A 26,052-nucleotide genomic window follows, 5' to 3' on the forward strand; every position below is an offset into this window, starting at 1 on the left:
AGCAGTCCCACTAAAGTAAGCACAGCCTGTTTACTTGCTTTTGGTTTTAAGAGGTTATCCACTCAGTCTCAAAAAACTTAGTAATAGCTAAAGCACCATTTAGGTGGCTGCTTTCAATCCTTCCTTGTCACTGCTCAACCTCCAATTGTCTATCAACATATGGGGACTATCAAAAGGTCCTTACTCTCCTTTTCATAATGACCACTTAGGGGAGATCATCCTGGGGAGCCTTCTCATATCCCCATGCACCGCCTTTTGTCTTTTCGCCGAGAAAGTACTGGGACTTTACTGCCTCTGCACTGAGCACCAAATTTATCATGCAGTCTAGCAGTCCCTAGGCAGTAGTAGATTGTGTTTGTCACACTTCTGTAGAATTGACCAGTAAGGAGACAACAATCTTAAATGAACTGAGGTAGTTACTACTTAGACACACAGCATAAGCAAGTGTAGTATGTTGTCAGCTCCCCACATCTATAATCCCATAGCAGGACACCATACTGGAGGGATCAAATGACAAGAAAACACAAGTGGTGGCTCACTCTGTCATGAAGGAGCTAATTCCATATTGCTGTCAAGCAGTTTGATAGCTTGTAGTTGCATCCTACAGGGGTGGAGGCAAGGTGGAGATTTCTGGGTCTCACCAGAACCAGGGAGACAGGTGAAACTGCCTGCTTATAGTTTGCCCCAGGACAGGCAACCTACTACAAGAGATCAGTGAGAAATAGCCATACAGTAGCACCTCACAAGACTGCCTATCTTTCCATGTTCCAAGGGGATATTCAGCCAAGATTTGGGTCAAACAACATTGAACCTTGCCTATGTGGCCCATGTGGAGAAGTACAGGGTCACCAGAGTGCCATAAAAGAGCCATTCTCCTATACCTCGAGCACAAAAGGAGGTTGGCTGGATAGGATATCTGTGATTTGCCCTTCTTTACCAAAGTTTCTTGAAAATGCTGCTCCACTGTTGCCTTGCTTTCTATGTTAGTGCTTATCTAATTCTGTTGCTTTTGTAACTTATTTCATAGTTTTGCCTAGAGCACCTGAGGATGTTTTCTTTATTTTTAAAGTCTAGTAGTTTTACTGTGGTGTTGTTTTGAAGTTGATCATCCATGGTCAATCCCTGGTACCTGATGAGCCCTTTCTGTGTGCCTTGTCACATAAGCAATGCATCATTTTCCTTTTTATAATAAAATCAAGTCTCCTAGGCCTGATTCCTGTTTAGAGAAAAATCTTAAAAACAAAAAATTATGTATCACATTACAATGTTTATTGGACAAAGACAAAGATTCTCAGACAAGTTAAAACAAAATAGTAAAACCATCCTGATGATTTCAACAAGAAAGGACTTTAAAATATCACCATCAGTTTACAACAAACGTACAAAGACATAATGTAAGGGTTAAATTGTAGTGTAGCGCTAACACGTAGCTTGAAAAGTAACAGCTGTTTTGACACTGAAGGTCAAGAGATAACAGCCTTGCTTTACACTTGTAAATCACGCTTCATACTCTTGTAAATCAGGCTTTACCAATGAAGGAAAACAAAAGCTCAAAGAAAAGAGCATCAGAGGCAAGGTCAAGGAGATCCGTTGGTTGCAATTTAGGCAGAAAGTCTAAAATAATCACCTCATTCAGCAACTGTTTCTAACTCATCTGGCAACTGTTCCTAACTCATCTGGGAACTGTTTCTCTGTTCTGTTCCCAGGTAATGATAAAACGATGTGATCCGCTTTAAAAACTCTGTACCCCGGCTGTTCGAGGCCGCACTCTTATCAAGAGTGTTGGTCCCAATCGGTTGGCTTTGCCTCTTATTGTAGTAAACTTTGTTGTGATTGTCACTGGTGCCCATAGCATTCTGTTTCAGGAGTCGTGTGGATGCAACAATAATATCAGAATAAGGAAACCCTTGAACATGAATAAATTTATTTTTAAAGAGTGAAATGTTGCTGGTTTGAAAATAGATTTTAAAAACTTAAATTTTAAGCTATTCTTAGATGAAAATGAATCACCCGCAGTCTCCAAAGCAGTCACGCACTTAGTGCCCTCAAATGGGAATCCTTTGAAGGAGCGTCCAAGAGGTAGAAAACAAACCCGGATCAACCGTTCCCAGAGTCTTCAGTTCTTTTTCCCTTATTAAAAGTCTACTTTAAGGGCTAACACCTGTTGGGGCGCACTGCCAGGCACGCGGCATCCTCGCCGGAACAGCCACGCGCCCGCGGGAGGCGTGCAGGTGGCGGCGGCTGATGACGTGAACCTACGCGTTTACAGCAGCTCCCCTCGGGTCCACGCGAGTTCCTCCTCACCAGCCTCCACCTTTATTCATGTTCAGGGGTGTCTGGGGGGCCCCGTGGCTATTGTCCTCCTGGGACTTTGGTGTCTCGATCCTCGCTCTGCGCTGACACGTGGCCCAGCGGCCAACCCAAGGCCCAGCACGGGCATCGGTGACCTGGTAGCTTTTTGGGTTCTGCGGGGCCTCCAAGGGAAAGGCTGAAAGTAACTGTGGTCTTAGGTCCAAATTGCAAACCCTTTCGCCCCGCCCCGCCCCGACACTCCCACTTTCAAAGTCAGACTCACTAAATGATTGCTGAATGCCAAGCACTGGAGCAGTAACAACCCAGAACTCTAAAAGACCGTATTTGCCTGTGCGGTGTAATTTTGTGGGATAAACTATAAAGGAAATTACTGCATTGGCCGGGAATCGAACCCGGGTCTCCCGCGTGGGAGGCGAGAATTCTACCATTGAACCACCAATGCTTTCCTGCACCGTGCAGGTGAAGTTTAGGTGGCGTGTCCAGAAAGACTTAGCAATAGTTGTAAGAGGTTTTTTTCAAGTGCTGGCTAATAGCTATTAGCTATTAGCTATGGGTTTTTACAGGCAACTTATACTAGACAAAACTATCAAAATATCTGATTTGTCTGTGCAAATTCTTAACTCTGAAAAAGGCTCTTTCAAACTGCATAACAGACTCCAATAGAAAAACATAAATTCATCCAGGTTCCTTGTTTCTGTTCCTAAATCTTCAGTTATTAACCTCAAACTGTTGTCTTAGTGGTTCCTGAAGGTAACCTGGTTACTTGGGAAGGTAACCTAACTTGTAGGTGAGGTAAGTAGAATTCCAATCCAGGAAAGAAATAAGAATCAGAACCAGAATTAGTAACCAAAAAGAGAGAAAAGGACAGAATCAAGATAGATATAATGAAGAAATAAATTTTAGTCCATGTAGTTAATTCTTTGTAGCTTTTTTTTTTGTAAAAGAGTAATGATCAGTCTTATAATCATTATAATGTGTCTGCTTTTTAAGGTGTATAAAACCTTAGCATGGATATATGATATGAAAAGATTAGTAGTATTAAGTTTGCATTTAATGTTGGGAGAATCCGCTTTCTCAAGTTAATAGGCTTTGATTTACTAGCTGTATGAGGAGTAGACTATTTTATTTTATTTTTTTAAACTGAGTTGAATCCTCAGCAGCTTTTTTTTTTTTTAAAGTTTATTTTTGAGACAGAGACAGAGCATGAACGGGGGAGGGGCAGAGAGAGGGGCACAGAACCGGAAGCAGGCTCCAGGCTCTGAGCCATCAGCCTAGAGCCTGGTTTCGGGGCTCAAACTCACGGACTGCGAGATCGTGACCTGAGCTGAAGTTGGACGCTTAACCGACTGAGCCACCCAGGCACCCCAGGAGTAGACTATTTTAAAGAAATACTTTATGTTGAAATATTAATATAGTGGTCTTTTGTTGAAGTTCAAATAATGGAGAGATTTCTTTCTTCAAATTTCCCTGGGGAAATTAAACTGAAGCGAGGAACCTGGAGAGCTCCTACACACGTTGGGACTAGGAATCATTATGACTTTTTGAAGGACAGGAGCACAGAGGTGCAATGATGCCTCTCTTGCTAGAAGAAGGCAAGCTAGGTGGAGGCCGAGTCATAAACTTGAGCTCAACAAGGAAAACAACCATCACCTCGACCTTGAAGAGCTTTGGCTCCCTCTGCCCTCTGCCCAACGCTCAGGACACACACCGGCTCTGGCCAACACGCTTTCAACTACCACCTGCATCAACCAGGGGTACATTTATGCCCACATCTCTTTTGAAACTACAGATCTGCATCTCCAACTCACAACACCTGATTTACAAGTCACTGCCTCATATGCATCTCAGAGTCACAAGTGCTAAAACTCAAGGCACCAGGGAGTTCCCTGTCAGCATCACACACCACCCTCTGTACCTCTAAGATCAGACCCAGGCACGGTGTGTCCCAAAATGTAGTAGTGCATTATCTCGAATGTTTTAGTCAATCATCAAAACAACAGCCAAATCTGTTCCTGCCCCTGCATAGTACATTTACCCTCACCCCAACCATCCTATTGCCCAAATCAGATCTTGCTATTCTTTTTGGATAAACTCTTCATCCTTCCAACACAGAAATTTGTTCCTAGTATAATTAATAAATAGTGCTTAAATTTATTTGGCTTTCTGTAGGCTCACTGCCACTTCATTACTAAACTCTTCCATCTATCACCTCTTCCTTCCTTCATATAAGTAGGTTAAAAATAATTGGCCCTCCTACAGCCAGTCTACTCTACTCCAATCCATTTGCCACATTGCATTCTGATCACTCCATGATGTAAAGCTGGACATACCTGTAGCCTAAATCCACATCACCCACCACAGTAGCTAACCAACAGCAATCCTCCCTCTCTTGGTCATTGGAGTCCTGGAGACCAGAGGAAGCGTTGGTAAAGAACTGTAGTGGTCAGCCCCTGGAGTTGGTGGGTTCTGGACTTGTAATGGCTTTGAAACACATGTACATGTTGCAGAAGCACAAATCTCTGGCAGAGATTGGAAATAAGGAAGCAAGAACAAAATGCATCACTGTGCTGGTAAACCTGGCTTTCTGACTTTGCAATTTCACCAAGTCAGTTTCCAGACAGCTGGGTTAAAGGCCACCAAAAGGCCCCTGTAGGAAGTTCCCTGCAGGAAACATTCTGAAACTTGGTCTTCTGGAAATTCTTAGCAGTCAAGCTTCAGAGGTGTCCGAGGAGCACAGGGGTCTCCACACAGGGACAATTTTGTATTCTTCAGCTGAGAATTTGTATCCTTTAGAAGGAGCAGGTCCCACCTGAGGTTCTCATCCATCCCAGATCAAACTCCAGAATGGGCTGCTTAGTATAACAGGGACTGTGTGTTCACCGAGTCCAGGTATGGACAGGTAGCTCCATTTCTGTAAAGCCCAGGAGATGAAGTCTAAGGACCTATCATGGGTTGTGAGAGAAGAAACCTCATCCAGTGTTGGACGCATGTTGGATGTGTTACAAGCTGAAGAATGTGGGTGCTTCAACAGCCAGCCTCTCATCTTCCACCTGAGTGTGCCAACTTTGGTTGCAGGCCAATACATATAACTGTTTTTCTTTTCTTTTTTTCTCCACCACAGTAATTCATTCACCTCTACTTGAATCTTTACTTCAAAGGCAAGTCTGGTCTATGCAAGGATCCAACAGACAGGGATCCAACTCACTGCAGTCATTTGAGGAAAGGGAGAAAAAGAATAAAATGGGCAGCGTTTGGGGAACAAAAAACTATTAAAAAGTGTGTCTACACAGTGACATGCCACCTTGGGACTGAGACAGGAATGTGATCATGGAAGGATCAGTGCTTAGCATGAGGTGCACAACTGTTCCTCTAGGGTATGGAGTAAGTTCTGGTGTGTTGCTGGGACATGCATCATTGGGAACTAATATCCTTGCCACAATTGTGTGCAGAACTTCTGATATCATGACATCACCTCCTAGAATATGAAGAATAACTTCGGTGTGTTTCTCTCTTTGGAAATTGGTTTTGGAACAAAGCCAGAAGATTTCCCTTCCTTGTCGTGCCTGTATTCTTCTGATTTTCTGTTGTCGTGATACATGTAAATGTATCCGTAGGAGGAGACTTGAGGAACATAAAGAATGTCTTACTCTCTCCTTTAGATTGCCATTCCATAAACTTTTCTTGAACTTCCTATATATTACATTGGACCAGAAAGTTGAGAAATTGGGCAATAAAGAAATTTCTCTCTAAAAGTCACTACACCATGAATGGTCAAAATCATACATTAAGTTAACTTCAGGAACCTAGTATCTGAGAAGTCAGTTGTTCCTTTTGAATGCTAATTATTTGCCTCTTCTAACTGCTTATCAGACAGCTACAGTTACTTTACACATAGATGAGTATTCACTTTCTGCCTTAGGTGGGCACAGCAAATGCAGAATAAAAACTGTTCAGAACGAGAGAGAAACTGAAGAGTGGGCCACGTGCTAGGAAGTGCTAGAGCCAATCCAACTTTAACAGCTGACCACTCAGTTAACAGCTGAACACCCTGATTGACCACTCTTCACAAATGAAATCACATCAAGTGATAATGTGGATAATTGCCAAAGCAGAAGCATGTCCAGCTTATCTCTACTCTGTCCAAAATGGCAGCTCCAGAAGGCTGAAAGTGCAGGACCGTATCAAACCTCTGTTTCTTTGCTACATTCATAGGAAACACGGTAATTTTGGGGATACCCAAACAAGTAGGACAGAAATGGCCATCCCCAGTTTTGGTGTTCTGAAAAGACAAAACTAAGGGGGTGGAGGTTGGGGGACAATGTTGGAAGTTTGATGGGGTGGTGGAAGACTGTTCCAGACCAAATACCTCCTGCTGTTGGCCCAGTGATGAGGGAAGCAGTTGGCATCAGAGGAGCCACATAGATGAGCATTTGATACACTGTGGGAGGCAGAGACAAAAGAGCAGCAGAAAACTGGGCAAGGCGGGCATGGAATTTGGCACCACCATCTATCCATCCCCACGCCAGAGGCAGTGTCATCCTGGGTTCTTTCTTGCGGTCTCCCTTGACGCCAGGCAGTTAGTAACCGAGGATTCACCTATGAAGCAGTTCTGACTTCAGTGCCAGGGAATTTTCCTAAATTAAAACATGACAGTAATCACACACAAATTGAAAGATAAGGTATTTTTAAAGGTTTATTAGTTTATTGTACCTTTACAGTTGGAGGGTGAAGACGAAAATATCAAAGCTCTTTGTCTAACAAAATGGCTCTTGGAGATTAATCTACATATCGTTACCCATGATAACCAAATAGCGTAAAAAGCAGTTAAAAATGGATAGTTATATCCACTAGAGATATTTACTGAAGTCATGCTTTTTGCCTTAAAGTCTATTAATGTAGCTGTCTTTTGGTTAATGTATTTAGTAACACTCCTTTTCTCTCCTTTTGTTTTCAACCTATCACATTATGGTTTTGGCATGTCTCTTGAATACAGCATATTTATAGTTTTTTTTTTAAATTAAGTCTAGCAATATTTATTTTTTACTGAATAATTTGGTCTACTTACCTTTAATATAATTGCTGATATAATTAATTTTAAACCTATCTTTATTTGTTCTATTTGTCCTCCTTGTTCCATGTTTTTCTTTCTCTCTCTCTCTCTTTGGACTAGTTATCTTTTAAACTATTATAACTTTTTTATTGTTTTATATACTTTGCTTCCATTTTTCCTTCTGTTTTTCATTGTATTTCACTTTGCTTCTATTCTTTCAGTGATTAATTTAGAAATTATAATCTTAATCTTTAATTCTTTTTCTTTTTTTGGTTAATTTTAGTCCTTAATTTATCAAGCATAATAATAATTATTCCATTTCCCTCATCCTGAACAGTATATAGACATTTGAATACTTTTATTCTATTTAGTCTCATCTACATGTATGCTGTTATCCTTTATTATAGTTCTGAGTATTAAGTCCCGAAGACAATTTACACATTTTTATACGATTAGTGTTAGATTTATCCATGTATTTATGGCTACCCTTTCTCTTTGTTTCTTTCTGTGTGTGTCTTTCCATGTGGAATAATTTTTCTTCTGCCTGAGAAACATCATTTAGAAATTTCTTTTGTGTTAGTCTGCTTGTGAAGAACTATTTCAGGTTTTTTTTTTCTTCTGTGTTTATTTTACTTTAATTACTGAAGACTATTTTTATTAAGTATGTAAGTCTAGAAGGCAGTTAACTGTCTTTCAGAACATAAAGGATATTTGCATTTGATTTTTGTTTTTCAGAAGTCAGTCAACGGTCTGACTGCTGCTGTTTTGAATGTAATGTGTGTGTGTGTGTGTGTGTGTGTATGTATCTCTATATATTTATATAGAGATAGATAGATATATAAAACAATTTTTGTCTTTTTTTTTATTTTCTACAGTTTTACTTTGATTTCTCTAGTACTGGTGTCCCTTTACTCACCTTGCATGGGATTGGTTGGCCTTCTGGAATCTGCTGATTTGTGTCTTTCACATTGTCTGGAAAACTCTCAAACATTGCTTCTTCAAATATTGCCTTTGCCTTGTTTTCTGTCTCTTCTCCTTCCAAGGCTCTAACCAAAATTCAAGGTATACTTTCTCACTCTATTTTTCCTATTTTTTGTTTGTGTGTTTAATGTTACATTTTTTTTCTTGCCCTACATTTTGAATTTTTCTCCTTCCCCGTATTCTGCCTTACTAATTTTCTCCTCAGCTGTGATTTCTCTCTTCAGCTGTGAACTCTTCCACTGAGTTCTTAATTTTAGCTATTTTTATTTCATTTCAGAATTTCTTTTTTTCCCTCGCCAAGGGAAGAAAATGTTTCCAGGAAGAGGAAAGGATCAACTGTAAAATGTTGATAGATTAGATTAAATGAGGGTCAGAGTTGACCATTGGGTTTAGCAAAATTAATTTTTGGCAGCCTTGACAAGAGCAGTTTCAGGAAAGTGATGGGAAGAAAGGTATGATTATAGTAAATGCTAGATGAGAGACTGAATATGTAAGTGGGACAATGGCCAGACCATATATAAAAATAGAATTCTGAGCCACATCTGCAGCAGCCAGCCCTGGAGACCAATCTGTTATTTATACTAACTAGCCCAGGAAGTCAACCTACAAGTCATAGTCAGTCTACAAGTCATAGTTGTAGAAAGTCAAAATGTTGTCTCCAGCAAACAGTTCAAGAAGTCAAACAATAACCCCGGTAACAATTGGCCCCAATTGTGAGATTTGATTAATAAGACAGCTTCCCTAGTTTTTGCTCATGCTTCCAATGAGACCAACCAGAGAAAGCCAAATATGCCCTCCTAACCAACTATATAGGACCCCCTTTCCCACCTACCTACAGCTTCCCCATGTCATAGCACTTGTTCCATCAAGTGCCTACAAGTGACAGGAGTAAAGATTTAAATAAACAGAAGCTGAATCAGTACAAGAAAGTGGTTTTGCTGTCAAATGACTATAAAAGTATAGGATCGACTTAGGATTTCAGGCAAGCAACAGAAAAATTCTCCACTGGTTTTTATCCTAGAGATGCTTTTGGTGATGACCCTACAGCAGGATAATCCTGGGATCCTTTCCAACTGTAAGAATATATTAGACTGAGAGGACCCAAGAAACCTAATTTCTGGCACTCCTGACCATGACAAAGCCCATATAACAGGTCTGTCCATGATTTAATGTTGAATCTGGGAATGGTCATTACCATTCTTTCCTATTTGAATGGTCATCTCATTTCCTGCTTCAAAAATGATATCCCCCAAATATATATCTATATCTGTATAGATATCTGTCTATATATCTGTCTATAGATATATATCTATGTATCTATATATATATCTATATCTATATAGATATCTACCTATCTATATAGATAGATCTATATATAGGTATCTATATCTATATCTAGCTGGCTTTAGGATTGTAGTCTCAATATTTAGGTGGAAAGTAGTCTCCAGAGACATCAGACACAATTAAGTATATGGATTGGGAATCAGGAAAGGAGGATTGTTCTCTTAGGAGATAGAGAAATTGATAGAACAACTGAAATTATGCCATTCACCCCTCATGTCCTGTGTAGGAGGGAAATTCTTGCCTTACTTGACCCATAGACCGCAGAGAGCCTCCACCAATAGAGCTACCAAAATGAAACATAAATTTGCTCTGGCTCAAAGCATAGCTGAAGTAGTATTGCATCATAAAATGATCCTCAGACATCAATTTCACTTGTAGTTCCTTACCACTACTCCAGTCTGTCTCCTCTCATAGGTAACTGCAAGGAAAATATCACCATCATTCATCACTAATTCCTCAGAATATTAAGGAATCACCACCACCAATAGTATCACCAATAGTAAAGTTCTGAGAAATTCTGGATTCTGTTGTCATTAAGGAGGTCATTTCTTTTGCATAGAATGTTGAAAGTTTTGATAGTATGCAGATAACATCTTAGATTTGCATTAAGTTGAAATAGTCTGAGGGAAAAAGTGATACAATAAAGCTCCTATAGGAAGCTCCTATAGGAAGCTTCTATAGGAAACGTTCTATACATTAGAATTCCATAACAATGAGTTTTGGTAATATGTTTTTGCTACTGCCTAGAGCATGAAGTTGGTGAAAGGATTTTTCTTTAAGTGTTCACCCTGGTGATGATCTTTATAATTTCTTATATAAAATATGCATGATATACTTTTAGGAGAATCAGTAAAGAATAGAAATAGCATGTAAAAATTCTAAACCATGAGAAGAGGGAAATGGAAAAAGAAAAACGGCATATAGAAGAAAAAACTCCATATAAAAAGTCAGGGAAATTTTAAAATTTATCAGTAATTGGTAATGAAAATATCATGAGTCCAAACTTATGAAATGCAGCAAAAATAGCAGTGATTACAATAAAAAGAAACTCTTATACTTTTATATTAAGTGTGAGGCTAGCAATCCCTATCAAACTAACTCCAGCATTCTTCACAGAGCTAGAACAAACAACCCTAAAATTTTCATGGAACCAGAAAAGACCCTGAATAGCCAAAGCAATCAATCTTAAAAAGAAAACCAAAGCTGGAGGCATCACAATCCCGGACTTCAAGCTGTATTACAAAGTTGTAATCATCAAGACAGTATGGTACTGGCACAAAAACAGACACTCAGATCAGTGGAACAGAGTAGAGAACCCACAAATGGACCCAAAAATGTATGGCCAACTAATCTTTGACAAAGCAGGAAAGAATATCCAATGAAATAAAGATAGTCTCTTCAGCAAATGGTGTTGGGAAACTGGACAGAGACGTGCAGAAAAATGAACCTGGACCACTTTCTTATACCATACACAAAAACAAACTCAGAATGGATGAAAGACCTAAAGTAAGACAGGAAGCCATCAAAATCCTTGAGGAAAAAGCAGGCAAAAATCTCTTTGACCTCAGCTGCAACAGCTTCTTACTCAACATGTCTCCAGAGGCAAGGGAAATGAAAGCAAAAATGAACTATTGGGACCTCATCAAAATAAAAGCTTCTGCACAGCAAAGGAAACAATCAGCAAAACTAAAAGGCAACCGACAGAATGGGAGAAGATATTTGCAAATGACATATCAGATAAAGGGTTAGCATCCAAAATCTATAAAGAACTTATCAAACTCAACACCCAGAAAACAAATAATCCAGTGAAGAAATGGGCAAAAGACATGAATAGACACTTCTCCAAAGAAGACATCTAGATGGCCAACTGACCCATGAAAAAATTCTCCACATCACTCATCATCAGGGAAATACAAATTAAAACCACACTGAGATACCACCTCACACCTGTCAGAATGGCTAAAATGAACAGTTCATGCAACAACAGATGTTGGCGAGGATGTAGAGAAATAGGATCTCTTTTGCACTGCTGATGGGAATGCAAACTGGTGCAGCCACTCTGGAAAACAGTATGGAGGTTCCTCAAAAAGTTAAAAACAGAACTACCCTACAACCCAGCAATTGCACTACTAGGTATTTATCCAAGGGATGCAGGTATACTGTTTCAAAGGGACGCATGCACTCCAATGTTTGTAGCAGCACTATCAACAATAGCCAAAGTATGGAAAGAGCCCAAATGTCCATTGATGGATGAATGGATAAAGAAGATGTGGTATATATATACAATGTGGTATATATATTTTGGCAGTCAAAAAGAATGAAATTTTGCCTTTTGCAACTACATGGATGGAACTAGAGGGTATTATGCTAAGCAAAATTAGAGAAAGACAAATATCATATGGCTTCACTCATATAAGGACTTTAAGAAACAAAACAGATGAACATAAGGTAAGGGAAACAAAAATAATATAAACACAGGGAGGGGGACTAAAACATAAGAGACTCTTAAATATAAAGAACAAACAGAGGGTTACTGGAGGGGTTGTGGGAAGGGGGGATGGGCTAAATGGGTAAGGGGCATTAAGGAATCTGCTCCTAAAATCATTGTTGCACTGTATGCTAACTAACTTGGATGTAAAATTAAAAAATAAATTATAAAAAAAGTGAAGGCTGAAATTAATAGCTTTAGCATGAGACTTAAAATTAGTAAAAGGACAAAATAAACCCAGAGAAAGGAGGACAAAGAAGATAATAAAGATAAGAGCAGGGGTGCCTGGGTGGCTCAGTCAGTTAAGCCTGCCTCTTGGTTTCAGCTCAGGTCATGATCTCACAGCCCTGAGACTGAGCCAAGCCCTGTGTTGGCTCCATACTGGGCATGGGGCCTGCTTGAGATTCTCTCTTCCTCTCTCTCTGTTACTCCCCTGCTCCCACTTGAGCACACATGCACATGCTCTCTCTCTCTCTCAAATAAATAAATAAATAAACAAACAAACAAATGAAAAATAGTTAAAATAGAAAAATCAAGATACAATAAGTAAATTTACAAAATCTCAAGTTGGTTCTTTGAAAAGACTAATAGTGTTGACAAACTTCTGGTGCAATTTATGATGAATGTAAATGCAGAAATCTCAAGTACAAATCACTGGCAACCAAATCATTAATATCTAAAAATATAGAATAAATCATGCTGAAATTAGATTTACTCAGGAATGTAAGAGTATTTTTTTTAACGTTTATTTATTTTTGAGAGACAGAGACAGAGTGCAAGTGGGTGGTGGGGCAGAGAGAGAGGGAGACACAGAATTCAAGGCAGGCTCCAGGCTGCGAGCTGTCAGCACAGAGCCTGACAGGGGGCTCAAACCCACCAGCCATGAGATTATGACCTGAGCCAAAGTCAGAAGCTCAACCAACTGAGCCACCCAGGCATTCCAGGAATATAAGAGTATTTTTAACAATAGTAAATCTATAAATATAATTAGCCACATTAGCAAATTTAAGGAGAAAAAGCACATTATCTCAATTTATAGAGTAAAAGCATTCAATAAAATTTAACATCCATTTGTGATTTAGCAAACTAAGAAATAAAGCATTATTTCCTGAAAAATATATATATACTCAAATCCTATGGAAACATAACCATATAAGGATCAGAAAGGAAGAAATAAACATTAGAAGATCATATGAATATCTATAAAAAAGACACAAAAGAATTTGATTAGTTTCCTCATTAAAAAAAAATGTTTATTTATTTTGAGATATATTTTGATAAAGAGACCGTGTGAGTAGAGGAGGAACAGAAAGAGAGACACAGAATCTGAAGCCGGCTCCAGGCTCTGAGTTGTCAGCACAGAGCCCAACATGGGGCTTTGGCTCATGAGCTGTGAGATCAGGACCTGAGCCAGAGTCAGAGGCTTAACTGACAGAGCCACCCAGGTACCCCTAGTTTCCTCACTTGCAAAATGGAGACGAGAGTGTCTACTCATAGTTTATTGTGAGGGCTAAATAAAAGATATAGCAAGCATATTTGGCTGGCACATAATAAACAGTCTATAAATATATGCAATGATGATGATAATGATAGCAGATAATCAGACAACATCTATCTAAAGAAAAAAATGTACTTTTCTTTGGACTGAGCAATATTGGTTCTAGGAATGTGTCCTCTGAAAATAATAAAAGATAGGTACTAGACTATTCATTGCATTGCTGGTGATAACAGTAAAACATTGGAAATAACCTCCCTGCCCATTAAGAGAGGTGGTGAAATTATGAAACATCTACACAGTGGAAAACTGAAGATAAAATAGTGTAATAATTATGAATATAGGCTTTGGATGTAAGTTTCAGTGAACTGGGACCCCCTGAGTCCTTCCTAGACCTTTCTTCCTTGCTTTTGTGTCAGTCAGCTATTGCTCTATAATAATCTCAAAAAATCAGTGGCAAGTAATAGTATGCCTTTATTTTTCAAAGTTTGCAGGCCAGTTTGGGGAACTCTACTTCAGGCTATGATGGCCAGGACAGCTCTGCCTCACAACATAGCTGGCTAGTCAGAATGTGTTCTCGTTGTGACAATCACAGAAGCACAGGGGGTTTCAGAATGAGCACAATGCTGTTTCTATCCACATTTCATTAGGCACCGAAAGTCATGTGGATGAGCCAAAGTCAAAGGTCAAAGAAGTATCCTTAGCCTCTCATGGGGCTGTGGAGGCAGTGCTGATTGAGGAAGGGGGAGAAATTGGGGCCAGTAATTGAATCTACAGCATTATTTGTCATCATTTTAATTCTCTGTTGGTGAGATTGCTACCCAAGTCCGTGTTTGCACTCATTGGACGCATTCTAGTTTCTTTAGTTTTCTTTCTTTCTGAATAGAATACCTAAAAATCCCTCTATATCTAAACAACTCTGCCTTAGGAACCAACTCATTTTGATAGCATAGAGCTTCTCCCCATACTCTGAAGCTCCCCTGTTAGGGACATTTGCATTCATGTATGTGAGTTATTTTTCTTCTCTACAGCATTTACATTAAACAGTTAATTTTCTTTGATGTAGCCAAGATAAACACTCCAAATTCATAATGTCTCTCAGGGAGTGGCTTTAAAAAAATAAAAATGGGACATTGATCCTGCACGTATTCCCAGAGGAATAGAGGCTGGATTGTAGTAGGGGAGCTCTTATAAATGAGTTACTCATCACGGGTCACATACAGGTCGATATAGAATAATTTGGATTCAAATGATAAAGTTTTAGAGGCACTGGCCAGTCTTTGGAGCAATTTTAGAAATGAGGGTTTGCTGGGGTGCCTGGATGGCTCAGTCGGTTGAGCATCTGACTTCAGCTCAGGTCATGATCTCATGGTTCTTGAGTTTGGGCCCCGCATTGGGCTCTGTGCTGACAGCTCAGAGCCTGGAGCCTGCTTGGGATTCTGTGTTTCCCTCTCTCTCTGACCCTCCCCGGCTCACACTCTGTCTCTCTCTCTCTCTCTCTCTCTCTCTCTCTCAAAAATAAATAAAGATTTATAAAAATAGAAATGAGGATTTGCCATATTTTAGATTCAAATAATTAGTAAAGGGAGAATACAGTCAGAATAGAATATCAATAAATAAAATATCAAAATAGAATATCAATAAATAAAAACTTTAGTCTTTCCCTTGAATTCCGAGAGTTTCATAAACCCCAAACCCAGAGTTTCAAACTAAGGGAGGTAGGCTAAAAAGTTTGAGAACAAGGAGAGAATGACTCAAGAATTAAGGATGTATTTCCCAGAAAAGGAGTGTGATGCAAGTGGTCAGAAGAAGCAGTTTCCTTCCTCTTTTCTAATCTTGGCTTCAGAGCCTCCAGCAGAAACTCTTCAATGTCTTGCATGTTACAGATTTCACTGTTCCCATCAGCTTGGAAATAACATGTGGCTCTTGACGGCTCTGCTTCTTTGGGGTAAGTTGGGCTTACAGGGGATAGCTAGAAGGGTACTGGCTCTGGCTTTGGGGACTCAAGATTTTTTGTCTTCCTTTGGTATCATAGGCTAGAACTCATAAGTATGGGGACAACCGTATTTGTGCTTCCATGGTTTATTCATGCTTATTATATATCAAAAGGATGGGAAGAGAGACTTTGAGGTAACATTAGGCCTGGAAGCATCATGTCAAAATAAAGCCTCATTAATAACCATCTATAGGCTGTTCAATGCCACTAGCACCTGATTTGGGGAAAGGGAATAGAGAAAGACTCAAGAGACTTAACCTGGCCCCTCAGAGTCTACGTTAGTTTTGTCTCCTTGATTCTCCCTTCCTTGTCATCTCCCGCTGACCAATTTATGTCCCTGTTCTTTGGTCTCTTACAGTTCCAGCTGGTGCGCAAGCGGGTGAGTAATCTTAAACTCAATTTCTCTTCCTCTGCCACATCCCTGCACATGGGTTTTGTTATCCTGAAGAAGAGAGTATCAGGAGAGGATAGAAAGAAGAGGGAATTACAAATTATGTAAAATCCTCTATATTTAGGGTATGATTTTGATAAAATGCTGGGTTTTAAGGTTTCTACGATTTTCTGCAAAAGCTTTGACCTCTGAACTGAATTGCCTACGTGTGTACATAATAACAGGAAAAGGCCAGAATTGCAAAAACATAGAAGTAGCTCTGCTGGGTTTTTCCCAAACCAGTCCCTTTTAGGAAAAAGCTGAGTGCTTGGTTTCTTCTCAGAGAGAACCAAACAGGTACCAATGGCTTTGAAATGAGGAGTTTGAGCCTTGGTTTCTGATGCAGATGCTAATTAAGGCCTGAGATTAACCCTCAGAGACAGTATAGCCCAGAGTATAAGAGAACCAGCCCCAATCAGCTTGCCTTAGTTTACTAATAAATTAGTCATTTATTTCTCAGGAACCCCAAATCTCCAACAGCCAGATGCAGATTTAATAACATGAACAGAGCTCTCTGCATGGGGTCTGGACACTTGCAATGGCTGGCTTTTATAGGATCCCATTTGCTTATTTTTCCATCTCATCTAAATACATATTTTGTCCTTGTGCTATCCATAAAACCTTACCAATTGTTCAGACTTTCCTTTTGTTCCACTTGTTTGTTGTTGTTGTTTATCCCCAAGCAGACCTTACAAAGGCAGTGATCACCTTGCAGCCTCCATGGGTCAGTGTATTTCAAGAGGAAAACATAACCTTATGGTGTGAGGGACCCCATTTGCCTGGGAACAGCTCTACACGGTGGTTTCTCAATGGCACAGCCTTTCAGACCTTGACCCCCAGATACAGAATCGCTGCTGCCAGTGTCAGTGACACTGGTGAATACAGGTGCCAGACAGGTCTCTCAGTGCCAAGTGACCCAGTACAGCTGGAAATCCACAGAGGTAAGTATGGCATGGAGCAGGAGAGCTGGAAATCACAAGGTCTTCCTTTGTGTTTTCTTCTTTCTGGATGCCACATGTATGTGTTTGATTTATTGGAGTATGTATGAGTCTCAGGTCTATGCGCCTACCAGGTGAAATTAAGTCAAGACACTCAGAAAATCACATTAGGGTCCTTAAACTGTGCCCCAACAGCACACCAACTGGGACAGCTGTGAGCAGGGTGTCTCCAGTAAAACCTAGACTCTAAGGTTTTATTATTTAAAATTATGTAACTTTGTTGAAAAAGTTATGCCTGCACATAGTAAATAAGAATTCAGAGAAATGAACAATGATGAACAGTGAAGTCTCTTTCCCATCCCAAACTCCTAGTCCCACAGTCACCTTCTGTAGAAACAAAACTGTTAATATATATAAACTTAAAAAAAAAAGTGGTTGGTAGACTACTCTATATACTGTCCTATCACTTGCTTTCATCACTTAAAATACCTTGGAGGTCTGTTTAAATCAATAGAAATCTGCCACGAACTTTCAAATGTCTGCCAGTATGGCTGTGCTGTAACTGATTTAGCCATTCTCCCTTTTACTAAATTTCTGTGTTTCCAGTTTTTTGTTTTTACAAGCAATGTTGCAATACACATCTCTATACATATAGTCTGGGACACATTTCATAGAATATCTGTAAGATAATATTCTGGGCATGAAATTACTGTGAGACTTGAAGCATTTTAAACAACAATGGATAGAAGAAGGGGGAAAAAAAAACCCACTACCCACTTAAATCTGTAAAAGGTTTCTATTTGTTAAGAAATGGAAACCGCAATACTCTTTAGGGCAAAATGTTTCATTGTCAATACAGATCATTCAAATGTGTTCTTTCGTTAATCAAAACCATCAAGATAAAACTTCTGTGTAATTGATAATGTAAAACTTTATGCTTGGGGCAGAATTAGATTAATGTGGACTAGGTTGCCTTTGGAGGAAATGTGTTTTAAAATACTGGGAATGTGAGAGGAAATGCTAGGTGTTCCTCATGAGTCTCTTTGGACTCTGGGAATCAGATCTCAGGCTACAGGTGTGAGGCAAGCCGACAGAACTGTTTTAGCAAGAGACTTTGTGTGTAGTTCAAGCAGAAGCAGTGGTGTTTCGTGGTTCAAGTGACAAAAAATGAAGCAGGGCTGGGAAGAGGCCATTTTTCTTTACCTCTGCACAGACTCCAGAAACCCCAGCATTGGTGACTTCTTGAGAATAATAGCTTTTACATTTTTAACATTGTATTATATATTATTATATTATGGATCTCTTACATTTTAATGTAAATTTTTATTGAAGTATAACACACATACAACAAACCTTAAGTGTACGCCTCAGTGACTTTTCACCAAATAAACAGCACACAGAACAATAGAACATTTCCAAAATCATAGAAACTCCCTCTTGCCCATTTCTTTAAAATTTTTTTTAATGTTTATTTATTTTTGAGACAGAGACAGCGCATGAACGGGGGAGGGTCAGAGAGAGGGAGACACAGAATCTGAAGCAGGCTCCAGGCTCTGAGCTGTCAGCACAGAGCCTGATGCGGGGCTCAAACTCAGGAGCTGCGAGATCATGACCTGAGCTGAAGTTGGTCGCCTAACCTACTGAGCCACCCAGGTGCCCCAAGACCCTCTTGCCCATTTCTAGTCACTACCCCCAGTGATGACTTCTAACACCATAGGTTTTTGCCTGTCCTTTAACTTCTTCGTATAAATGAAAACGATATGGTAGGGTATGTACTCTTGTGTTTGGCTGCTTTTTCTCATGTTCATTGTGAGATTCATACATGTTGTAAAGTTGCAATTCATTTGTTCTCATTACTATTCAATATTCCATATTAATTCATGCTATTGATGCATTCTTGGGTTGTTTCCAGTTTGGGCTTCTTATAAATAGCACCACTGTGGGCATTTTTGGAGTAAAGATCTCATTTATTTTTTTAAGTAATCTCTACATCAACATGAGGCTCAAACATACAACCCTGAGGTCAAGAGTTGCATGCTCCACTGACTGAGCCAGCCAGATGCCTTCACTGTGAACATTTTTATATATGTTTTTTGGTGCACATATGTACACGTATGTGGAATTGCTAGGTCACAAAATGTGCATATATTCATTCAGCTTTAGTATTCAAAAGTGGTTATAGCATATTACACCCTCACCAGTGCATGAGAGTTCTGGTTGCTCCTCCTCCTCATCAACATGCAGTGTATTTTAGCCATTCTGTTGCATGTGCAGCAGTTACCACATAGTTTTAATTTGCGTTAAAACCAGTGACTCATGATATTGAGCATTCTTCATGTTTATTGCCTGTTTGGATGTCCTCTTTTGTAAAGTACCTGTCAAGGTTTTTTGCCAGTTTTTCCTTATTGTTGTCTTTCCTTATGGACTTGTAGGAGCTCTGTATTTTGGATGTGAATCCTTTTTCAAATGTTGCAAATATCTTCCACTCTATGGCTTGTCCTTTCACTATCTATGTTGTTTTCTTTTTTCAGTGAAAAAAGTTCTTACATTTCCTGTAGTACAATACATCAGGGTTTTGGGTTGGTGCTCACTACACCCTATTTAAAAATGTTTTGCCACAGGGGCACCTGGGTGGCTCAGTCGGTTAAGCATCCGGCTCTTAATTTCGGCTCAGGTCTGGACCTTATGGTTTGTGGGTTCCAGCTGGCAGCATGGAGCCTGCTTGGGATTCTCTGTCTCCCTCTCTCTGCCCCTCCCCCACTCGTGCCCTCTCTGTCCCTCTTTCTCAAAAATAAATAATAAACATTAAAAAAATGTTTTGCCACAGTTAATCAGCAGTGGAGGCTCGCAGTCACTTCATTTAAATCTGTGTGTGAGATCACAAAAATACAGCTGGCCGAGGACCTACATCCTAATTATATGGCTTAGAATGAGTGTTCCCAACCTACTCCAAGGCGATGAGGATGGAGAGAATGTCTTCTGAGTAGGAAATTGGTAATGTCTGCCAAAAGCTGCACCCTACAAATTTTGATATATAATATTCCCATGATCATGTAAGGCTAAATATTTTTAATTTTCATTAGTACGCGTGTATTCTTTTTTCTTTTTCTTTATGAATTATTTACAAGTGTTTTAGGAGGGTGGCTTCTGTTATCGTTTTCTAACTTTATGGCATTTTGGTTAGAATTTATGTTAAATATGATGTCAGGTCTTTAGTATTTGTTGAAAGTTGCTTGTGGCCTAATATGTGGTCCATGCTTGCACCTGTTGCATGTGTGTTTGGAAAGTACACGAATTTTCTCTAAGCTATAGCATTCTATATAAATCCACAAAGTCAACTCTATTAATTGTGTCATTCGAATATTTTATATCATTACTAGTATTTTTGACAGTTTCTGATGGAGGTATATTAAAATCTGTGGATGTATAAAGCAAAAGGGTCGGTGTGTTTGGGCAGTATAGTCTTTGAGCACCATTTTGCCGGGAACGGGAATAAGGGAGGGAAGAGTATTGATTATATTTAGAAACCCTGTGGCAGCATCCAAAACTATAAAAACATGCTACATATAGCACTGGAGTGTCTGCCTTTCATTCTTAGGTAAGTTCTGGAGGGGGAAAAAGCACTACTGTCCCTTCTCTTTTGTCCTTTAAGAACCTCATCCTCATTTAGCCACACCACCTACCCCAGGGAAAGAAAAAGGAAGCATCTTTAGTTGTGTGTAGAGGTGTGCATCACAAGGGAAGGCTCCTTGGATGTGGGGCTTGTTTTTACCAGCTCTATCACTGATCTGCACAGATGTATGTGTCCTCTATCAATTTAGAAGCATATATTCATCTGGATATGTTTGCTGTTCTGTGTGTTTGTCTTAGCACCTGGGATCCCATTAATAACTTGCTCAGGACTTGGAGTATATTAGTTTTTCATTGCTGTGTAACAAATTACCACAAACACAGCAGCTTAAAACAGCATACATTTATTATCTTTCCATGGGTCAGGGCTCCCAGCACAGCTTGGTTGGGTGGTCTGCAGAGGCTGCAGTCAGGGTATTGACTGGGGTGTGTTCCTTCCTGCAACTCTTCCAAGCTCACATGGTCATTGGCAGAATTCAGTTCCTTATGTGGTAGACATGATGTCCCCATCTTTTTGCTGGCTGTCAGGTGGAGGCCGATCTCAGCTCTGGAGGCAGGCCCCTACCCTTATGGCCCTCTCCCAACATGGCAGCTCACTTCTTTAAGGCCAGTGGGAGAACTTCTTGGTCCAGTCAGCTAAGACAGAGTCATAAAATGTAACGTCATCATGGAAGAGACTCCCCACAACCTTTGTTATGTTCTGTTGAAAGTCACAGGTTCTATCCACACTCAAGGGAATTACACAAGAGTGTGACTCATCCTAAGACTCATCTTAGAATTCTGCTTACCAGATAGAGTAAGTTATTTTTGTCCCAACCAACTTCTGAAATCTGGAAAGGGAATATAAAAGGGGCTGTGTGCACAACTGCTGGAAAAGACTTTTCTTCCCAGCAAAGCTAAAGATAGGTGAGGAATGGGCAACAGGCCTCAAATTCAACAGAGTTATAAGGTTGGAATGTTATAAAAAGATAAGAAAGCCTCCTTGTACCTCTGCCACTGTATACATACATTTTGGGTCTACACTTTCCAGATTGGCTACTACTCCAGGTCCAAAGCAGAGTCTTCACAGAAGGGGAACCTCTGACCTTAAGGTGTCATGGATGGAAGAATAAGCTGGTATACAATGTGGTTTTCTACCAAAATGACAAGGCCTTTAAGTTTTCTGCTCAGAATTCTGAATTCACCATTCTGAAAACCAGCCTGAGTCACAATGGCATCTATCACTGCTCAGGCATGGGAAGGCATCGCTACACATCACCAGGAGTCTCTATCACTGTGAAAGGTATGTGTTTGAATAGTCATAGAGCTGTAGTTTTAAGGGCCATCATAAATCATCACTTCAGTTTGTGAGTGAAGAGACTAAGTTCCAGAGAGGCAACTGCCTCGCTGAAGGCCATGCAATGACCAGTGGCTGGGCCAGGACCAGAACTGAAGTCTCCTAGGTCTGTGTGTTGCTCTTTCCAGTAAACCACAGCGCCCCATCCGTAATCCCAGGAGCTAAAGTGAAGGCCAGGGCATAGTAAGGATCTATTTCATCAATTTTGTTTCAGGTGCAAGGAATAGAGACTCACTCCAGATGGGTGGGAGAGTTATTAGAAAATAACTCAAAGCAATCTCATAAAATCTCCATAGAAATGGAAGCCATGAATGGGGCGCCTGGGTGGCTCAGTCGGTTGAGCGTCTGACTTCAGCTCAGGTCATGATCTCGCGGTCTGTGAGTTCGAGCCCCACGTCCGGCTCTCTGCTGACAGCTTAGAGCCTGGAGCCTGCTTCAGATTCTGTGTCCCCCTCTCTCTCTGCCCCTCCCCTGCTCATGCTCTGTCTCTCTGTCAAAAACAAATGAACATTAAAAAAAAAAAAAAAGAAATGGAAGCCATGAAGACATTATGACTTGATTATACTTTCTATCTGGCAGGGGCATTGAAGCCTCTCTGGTTTTACTTCTCTCTGAACATCTATCTGCTAACTAAGCAGTTTCCTCTGTTCCAGCTTGCACATGGCCTTCATGGTAACTCTTTCATGTTAGTACACTTAACTAACTAGCAACTGTTTTCTGTCTGAAAAATAATTCATTCCTATGGGAAAGAGAGGATTTTCCCAGATTATCTTTTGAGGCAGTAACACAAGCAACGAGTCACTGAACTGGCTAGTGTGGGGGTCAGTGTCCACTCCTGGGCAACAATTACCAAAAGGGCACGGTCATATAATCAGTAACATGGCTATTCAGGGAAGCATGGACCGTGTGAAGGTATTCTCCCCAGTAGGAAATGAAGAAGCTGGTAACTGTAAGTATATCTTTGAGGAAACCCCAAGAATGCCTTTCTGCTGGAAGTGGGACAAATTGTCCATGGATGCATTCTCCAGGAGCAGGGTTCCCGAGAAGGAAGGGGGTATATCTTCTGTAAAAAGAACCTTGACACTGAAGCAGGCAACCCTGTCCTCATCAACTTTTTCTTTAGAGCTATTTCTGGCCCCAGTGCTAAAAGCATCCTTGTCATTACCACTCCTGGAGGGGCATCTGGTCAACCTGAGCTGTGAAACAAAGTTGCTCCTACAGAGACCTGGTTTGCAACTTTACTTCTCCTTCTACACGGGCAGCAAGACCCTGATGAGCAGGAACACATCCTCTGGATACCAGATACTAACTGCTAAAAGAGAAGATTCAGGGCTATACTGGTGTGAGACTACCACAGAAGATGGCAGTATTGTCAAGCGCAGCCCTGAGCTGGAACTTCAAGTGCTTGGTGAGTGAGAATAAGGGGAATTTCCAGGCACAGAGGAAGATGTGCCCTTTTCTCCTTTGGGGCTGAGGTCTGTTTAAGGGGATTTCATGGCCCACTCAAGAAAAATCCATGAACAGGCCTTTCCACTCTCTCTCTCTCTCTCTTTTTAATGTTTGTTTATTTTTGAGAGACAGAGTGTGAGCAGGGGACAGGCAGAGAGAGAGGAAGACACAGAATCCGAAGCAGACTCCAGGCTCTGAGCTGTCAGCACAGAGCCTGAGGTGGGGCTCGAACTCACAGACTGTGAGATCATGCCCTGAGCCGAAGTCGGACACTTAACTGATTGAGCCACCCAGGCACCCCTCCACTCTTGATTCATAACTTCCCTATTCTCATAAACTTCATTTCCTTTCCTTTCTTCACTTATTTCCTTCTTTCCTTCTTTATTTTCTATTTTCTCTCCTCTCTCCTTCCTTCCCCCTCATTCCTGCCCTCAACCCCAAAAGTCTGATCAGCAATATATTGAGTTCTTCCCATCTATTGTCATGGTATGGGGATATGAAGACACTGGGGTGCAATTCTTATTTCCAGGAGCTCACATAGTAAATTGGAGAGATGGGGATTTTGTGGATTGCACATAATACTTGCCCAAGTGTCTCTATCTGGCTGGGGTGCAGACACTGTGAGCTCCAAAACAAAGACTCTGGGGAAAAAAGTTCATCTTCAACCCAAATTTATTTCAAGCATTAAATGGCATAGAAATAGCATTTATGTCAGAAACTAGGAAGTTCACTGACAGGGCCCTAGCAGTTAAGCTGTAATGAGGAGGCTGCCCACGGTCTGTTACACCACATAACCCAGGTAGAGCACCTCTCTGCCCCCTGAAATGACCAATCCTCCACTGGGGACAGGCATATCAGGTGTCAGCTAGCTTTCTCCCCCAAGCAGAACTCTCAGCCAGATCTCTCTGGGTTCTAAGTAGCATTTCTTCTCTTTGTCATTTTCTTTTTCAGGCCTCCAGACACCAACTCCTGTTTGGTTTCATGTCCTTTTCTATCTGGCAGTGGGAATGGTATTTTTGGTGGACACCATTCTCTGTATGATTATACATAAGGAACTGCAAAAACAGAAACAGTGGAATTTAGAAATCTCTTTGGGCTCTGGTCCTAAGAAAAATGTAACTTCCTACCTTCAAGAAGATAGATACTTAGAAGACATTTAGAGCTGAAATGTCAGGAACCAGAACAGCCGCAAGAAAGGATACACCAGAAGTCCCTAGAGGGAGGGCAGCAGTAGCGGCCCAGTGGGTGCCCACGGGTCTAGACAGCCCCTCCCTCTTCTTTTTTTTTTTTTTTTTTAATTTTTTTTTCAATGTTTATTTATTTTTGGGACAGAGAGAGACAGAGCATGAACGGGGGAGGGGCAGAGAGAGAGGGAGACACAGAATCGGAAACAGGCTCCAGGCTCTGAGCCATCAGCCCAGAGCCCGACGCGGGGCTCGAACTCACGGACCGCGAGATCGTGACCTGGCTGAAGTCGGACGCTTAACCGACTGCGCCACCCAGGCGCCCCTCCCTCTTCTTATCCGGGCAAGCACTGGGGCACAAACAGCCGGAACTTTAGACACTGGACTGTGAGTCCCATGATAATCTGACTCACTCAAATAAAGCAAACAAATGAATGGACTTCAGTGGAGATTAACTTGGAATCTGGGTAATCAGGGATGATTTGAGGTGAAGCCTACTCTAAAGAAATCTTGAAAAACTTGCAGATGCAGTCTAACCTGCTTATCCTACTAGCTGGTTGAGCAATAATATATTTCTAGGGACAGGGTGAAAAGGTGTGTACATGTATACAAGAGATTAAGACAGAGAAAGACAGAATGAGAGGGAGAAGGAGGCAGAAAAAGAGAGAATGGATCTCAGGAAGAGAAAAGGGCATAGATCTCAAAGAAGGGAATATAACTCACAGATGGCTCCTGGGAGACTGTGGCAGGAGCGCTTACACCTCCCTGGAGTCAGCGTGGTTGTTTGGTGGCTTTTCTCTTCACACTAGCAGGGGATGCACCCACACAGCTGGCAGAGCCACAGGGCCGTTCCTCCCCAGGAGAGATGGGTACATTATTTTTGTCCTTTCCTATGAGGCTTTCTCATAACCTCTCTGCCCAGAGACACCGGGGCCCTGCCTGCCTGTCCCAGTCTCCACCCCACAGGAAGACAGAAGAACTGTTAACAGAGGCTTTCCTTAATAAATTCAACCCAGACCTCCTAGCTAGGCACTGCAAGGAGGGGCTGCAGGTGGGGAGGGGCGCTGACATTGGAAAGACCCAGCTCTCTCTGCCAGAGATGTACTCTCCCCTTCTGATTTTCTGGCTGATTACTACCTAGCTTCAAGATATGCTACTCTCCCACTCGGGCTCTCGTTTGGAGGCAAAATATTTTCCCACTACTCTGAAATAAAGCTAGAACATGTGAAAAGACTTTACTAAAGGTTTGAAAAAAACAAAAGGGCTATAAACAAACCTAGCAACAAATCCTAGATTTTTTTGTTTTGGTTTTTAATGTAGTTTATCTGCCAGACAAGGACACACCCCTGCCTAGCCTCTGTCCTGGCTCAACAAGGCAGGGCTCACCTTTACCAGCCACAACCTCAGAAGCACTCTTC

General features: G+C 40.9%; 1 protein-coding gene, 1 long non-coding RNA gene and 1 other non-coding gene across 3 annotated transcripts in view; 1 reads left to right on the top strand and 2 right to left on the bottom strand.

Moving 5' to 3' along the window:
* Positions 1–24,727, top strand: part of FCGR1A (Fc gamma receptor Ia) — a 28,980-nt gene extending 4,253 nt beyond the window's left edge. The window contains 7 exon segments of the mRNA XM_086718065.1: positions 15,558–15,619; positions 16,026–16,046; positions 16,784–17,038; positions 21,696–21,947; positions 23,125–23,409; positions 24,402–24,601; positions 24,604–24,727. Coding sequence (XP_086574191.1) covers positions 15,589–15,619; positions 16,026–16,046; positions 16,784–17,038; positions 21,696–21,947; positions 23,125–23,409; positions 24,402–24,601; positions 24,604–24,684 — 1,125 coding nt within the window. The 5' untranslated portion in view covers positions 15,558–15,588 and the 3' untranslated portion in view covers positions 24,685–24,727.
* TRNAG-CCC (transfer RNA glycine (anticodon CCC)) lies at positions 2,685–2,755 on the bottom strand. The gene has a single exon. It is a non-coding gene; the product is annotated as a tRNA-Gly (tRNA).
* Positions 20,994–21,788, bottom strand: LOC147578332 (uncharacterized). The gene is made up of 2 exons (XR_015255078.1): positions 21,674–21,788; positions 20,994–21,301 (listed from the first exon to the last, which is right to left on the bottom strand). It is a non-coding gene; the product is annotated as an uncharacterized LOC147578332 (long non-coding RNA).
* Positions 24,728–26,052: the final 1,325 nt, after the last annotated feature.

This window comes from Puma concolor, chromosome C1 (genome assembly GCF_028749965.1).
Source record: "Puma concolor isolate L17-30 chromosome C1, mPumCon1.1.hap2, whole genome shotgun sequence".
Taxonomy (NCBI): domain Eukaryota; kingdom Metazoa; phylum Chordata; class Mammalia; order Carnivora; family Felidae; genus Puma; species Puma concolor.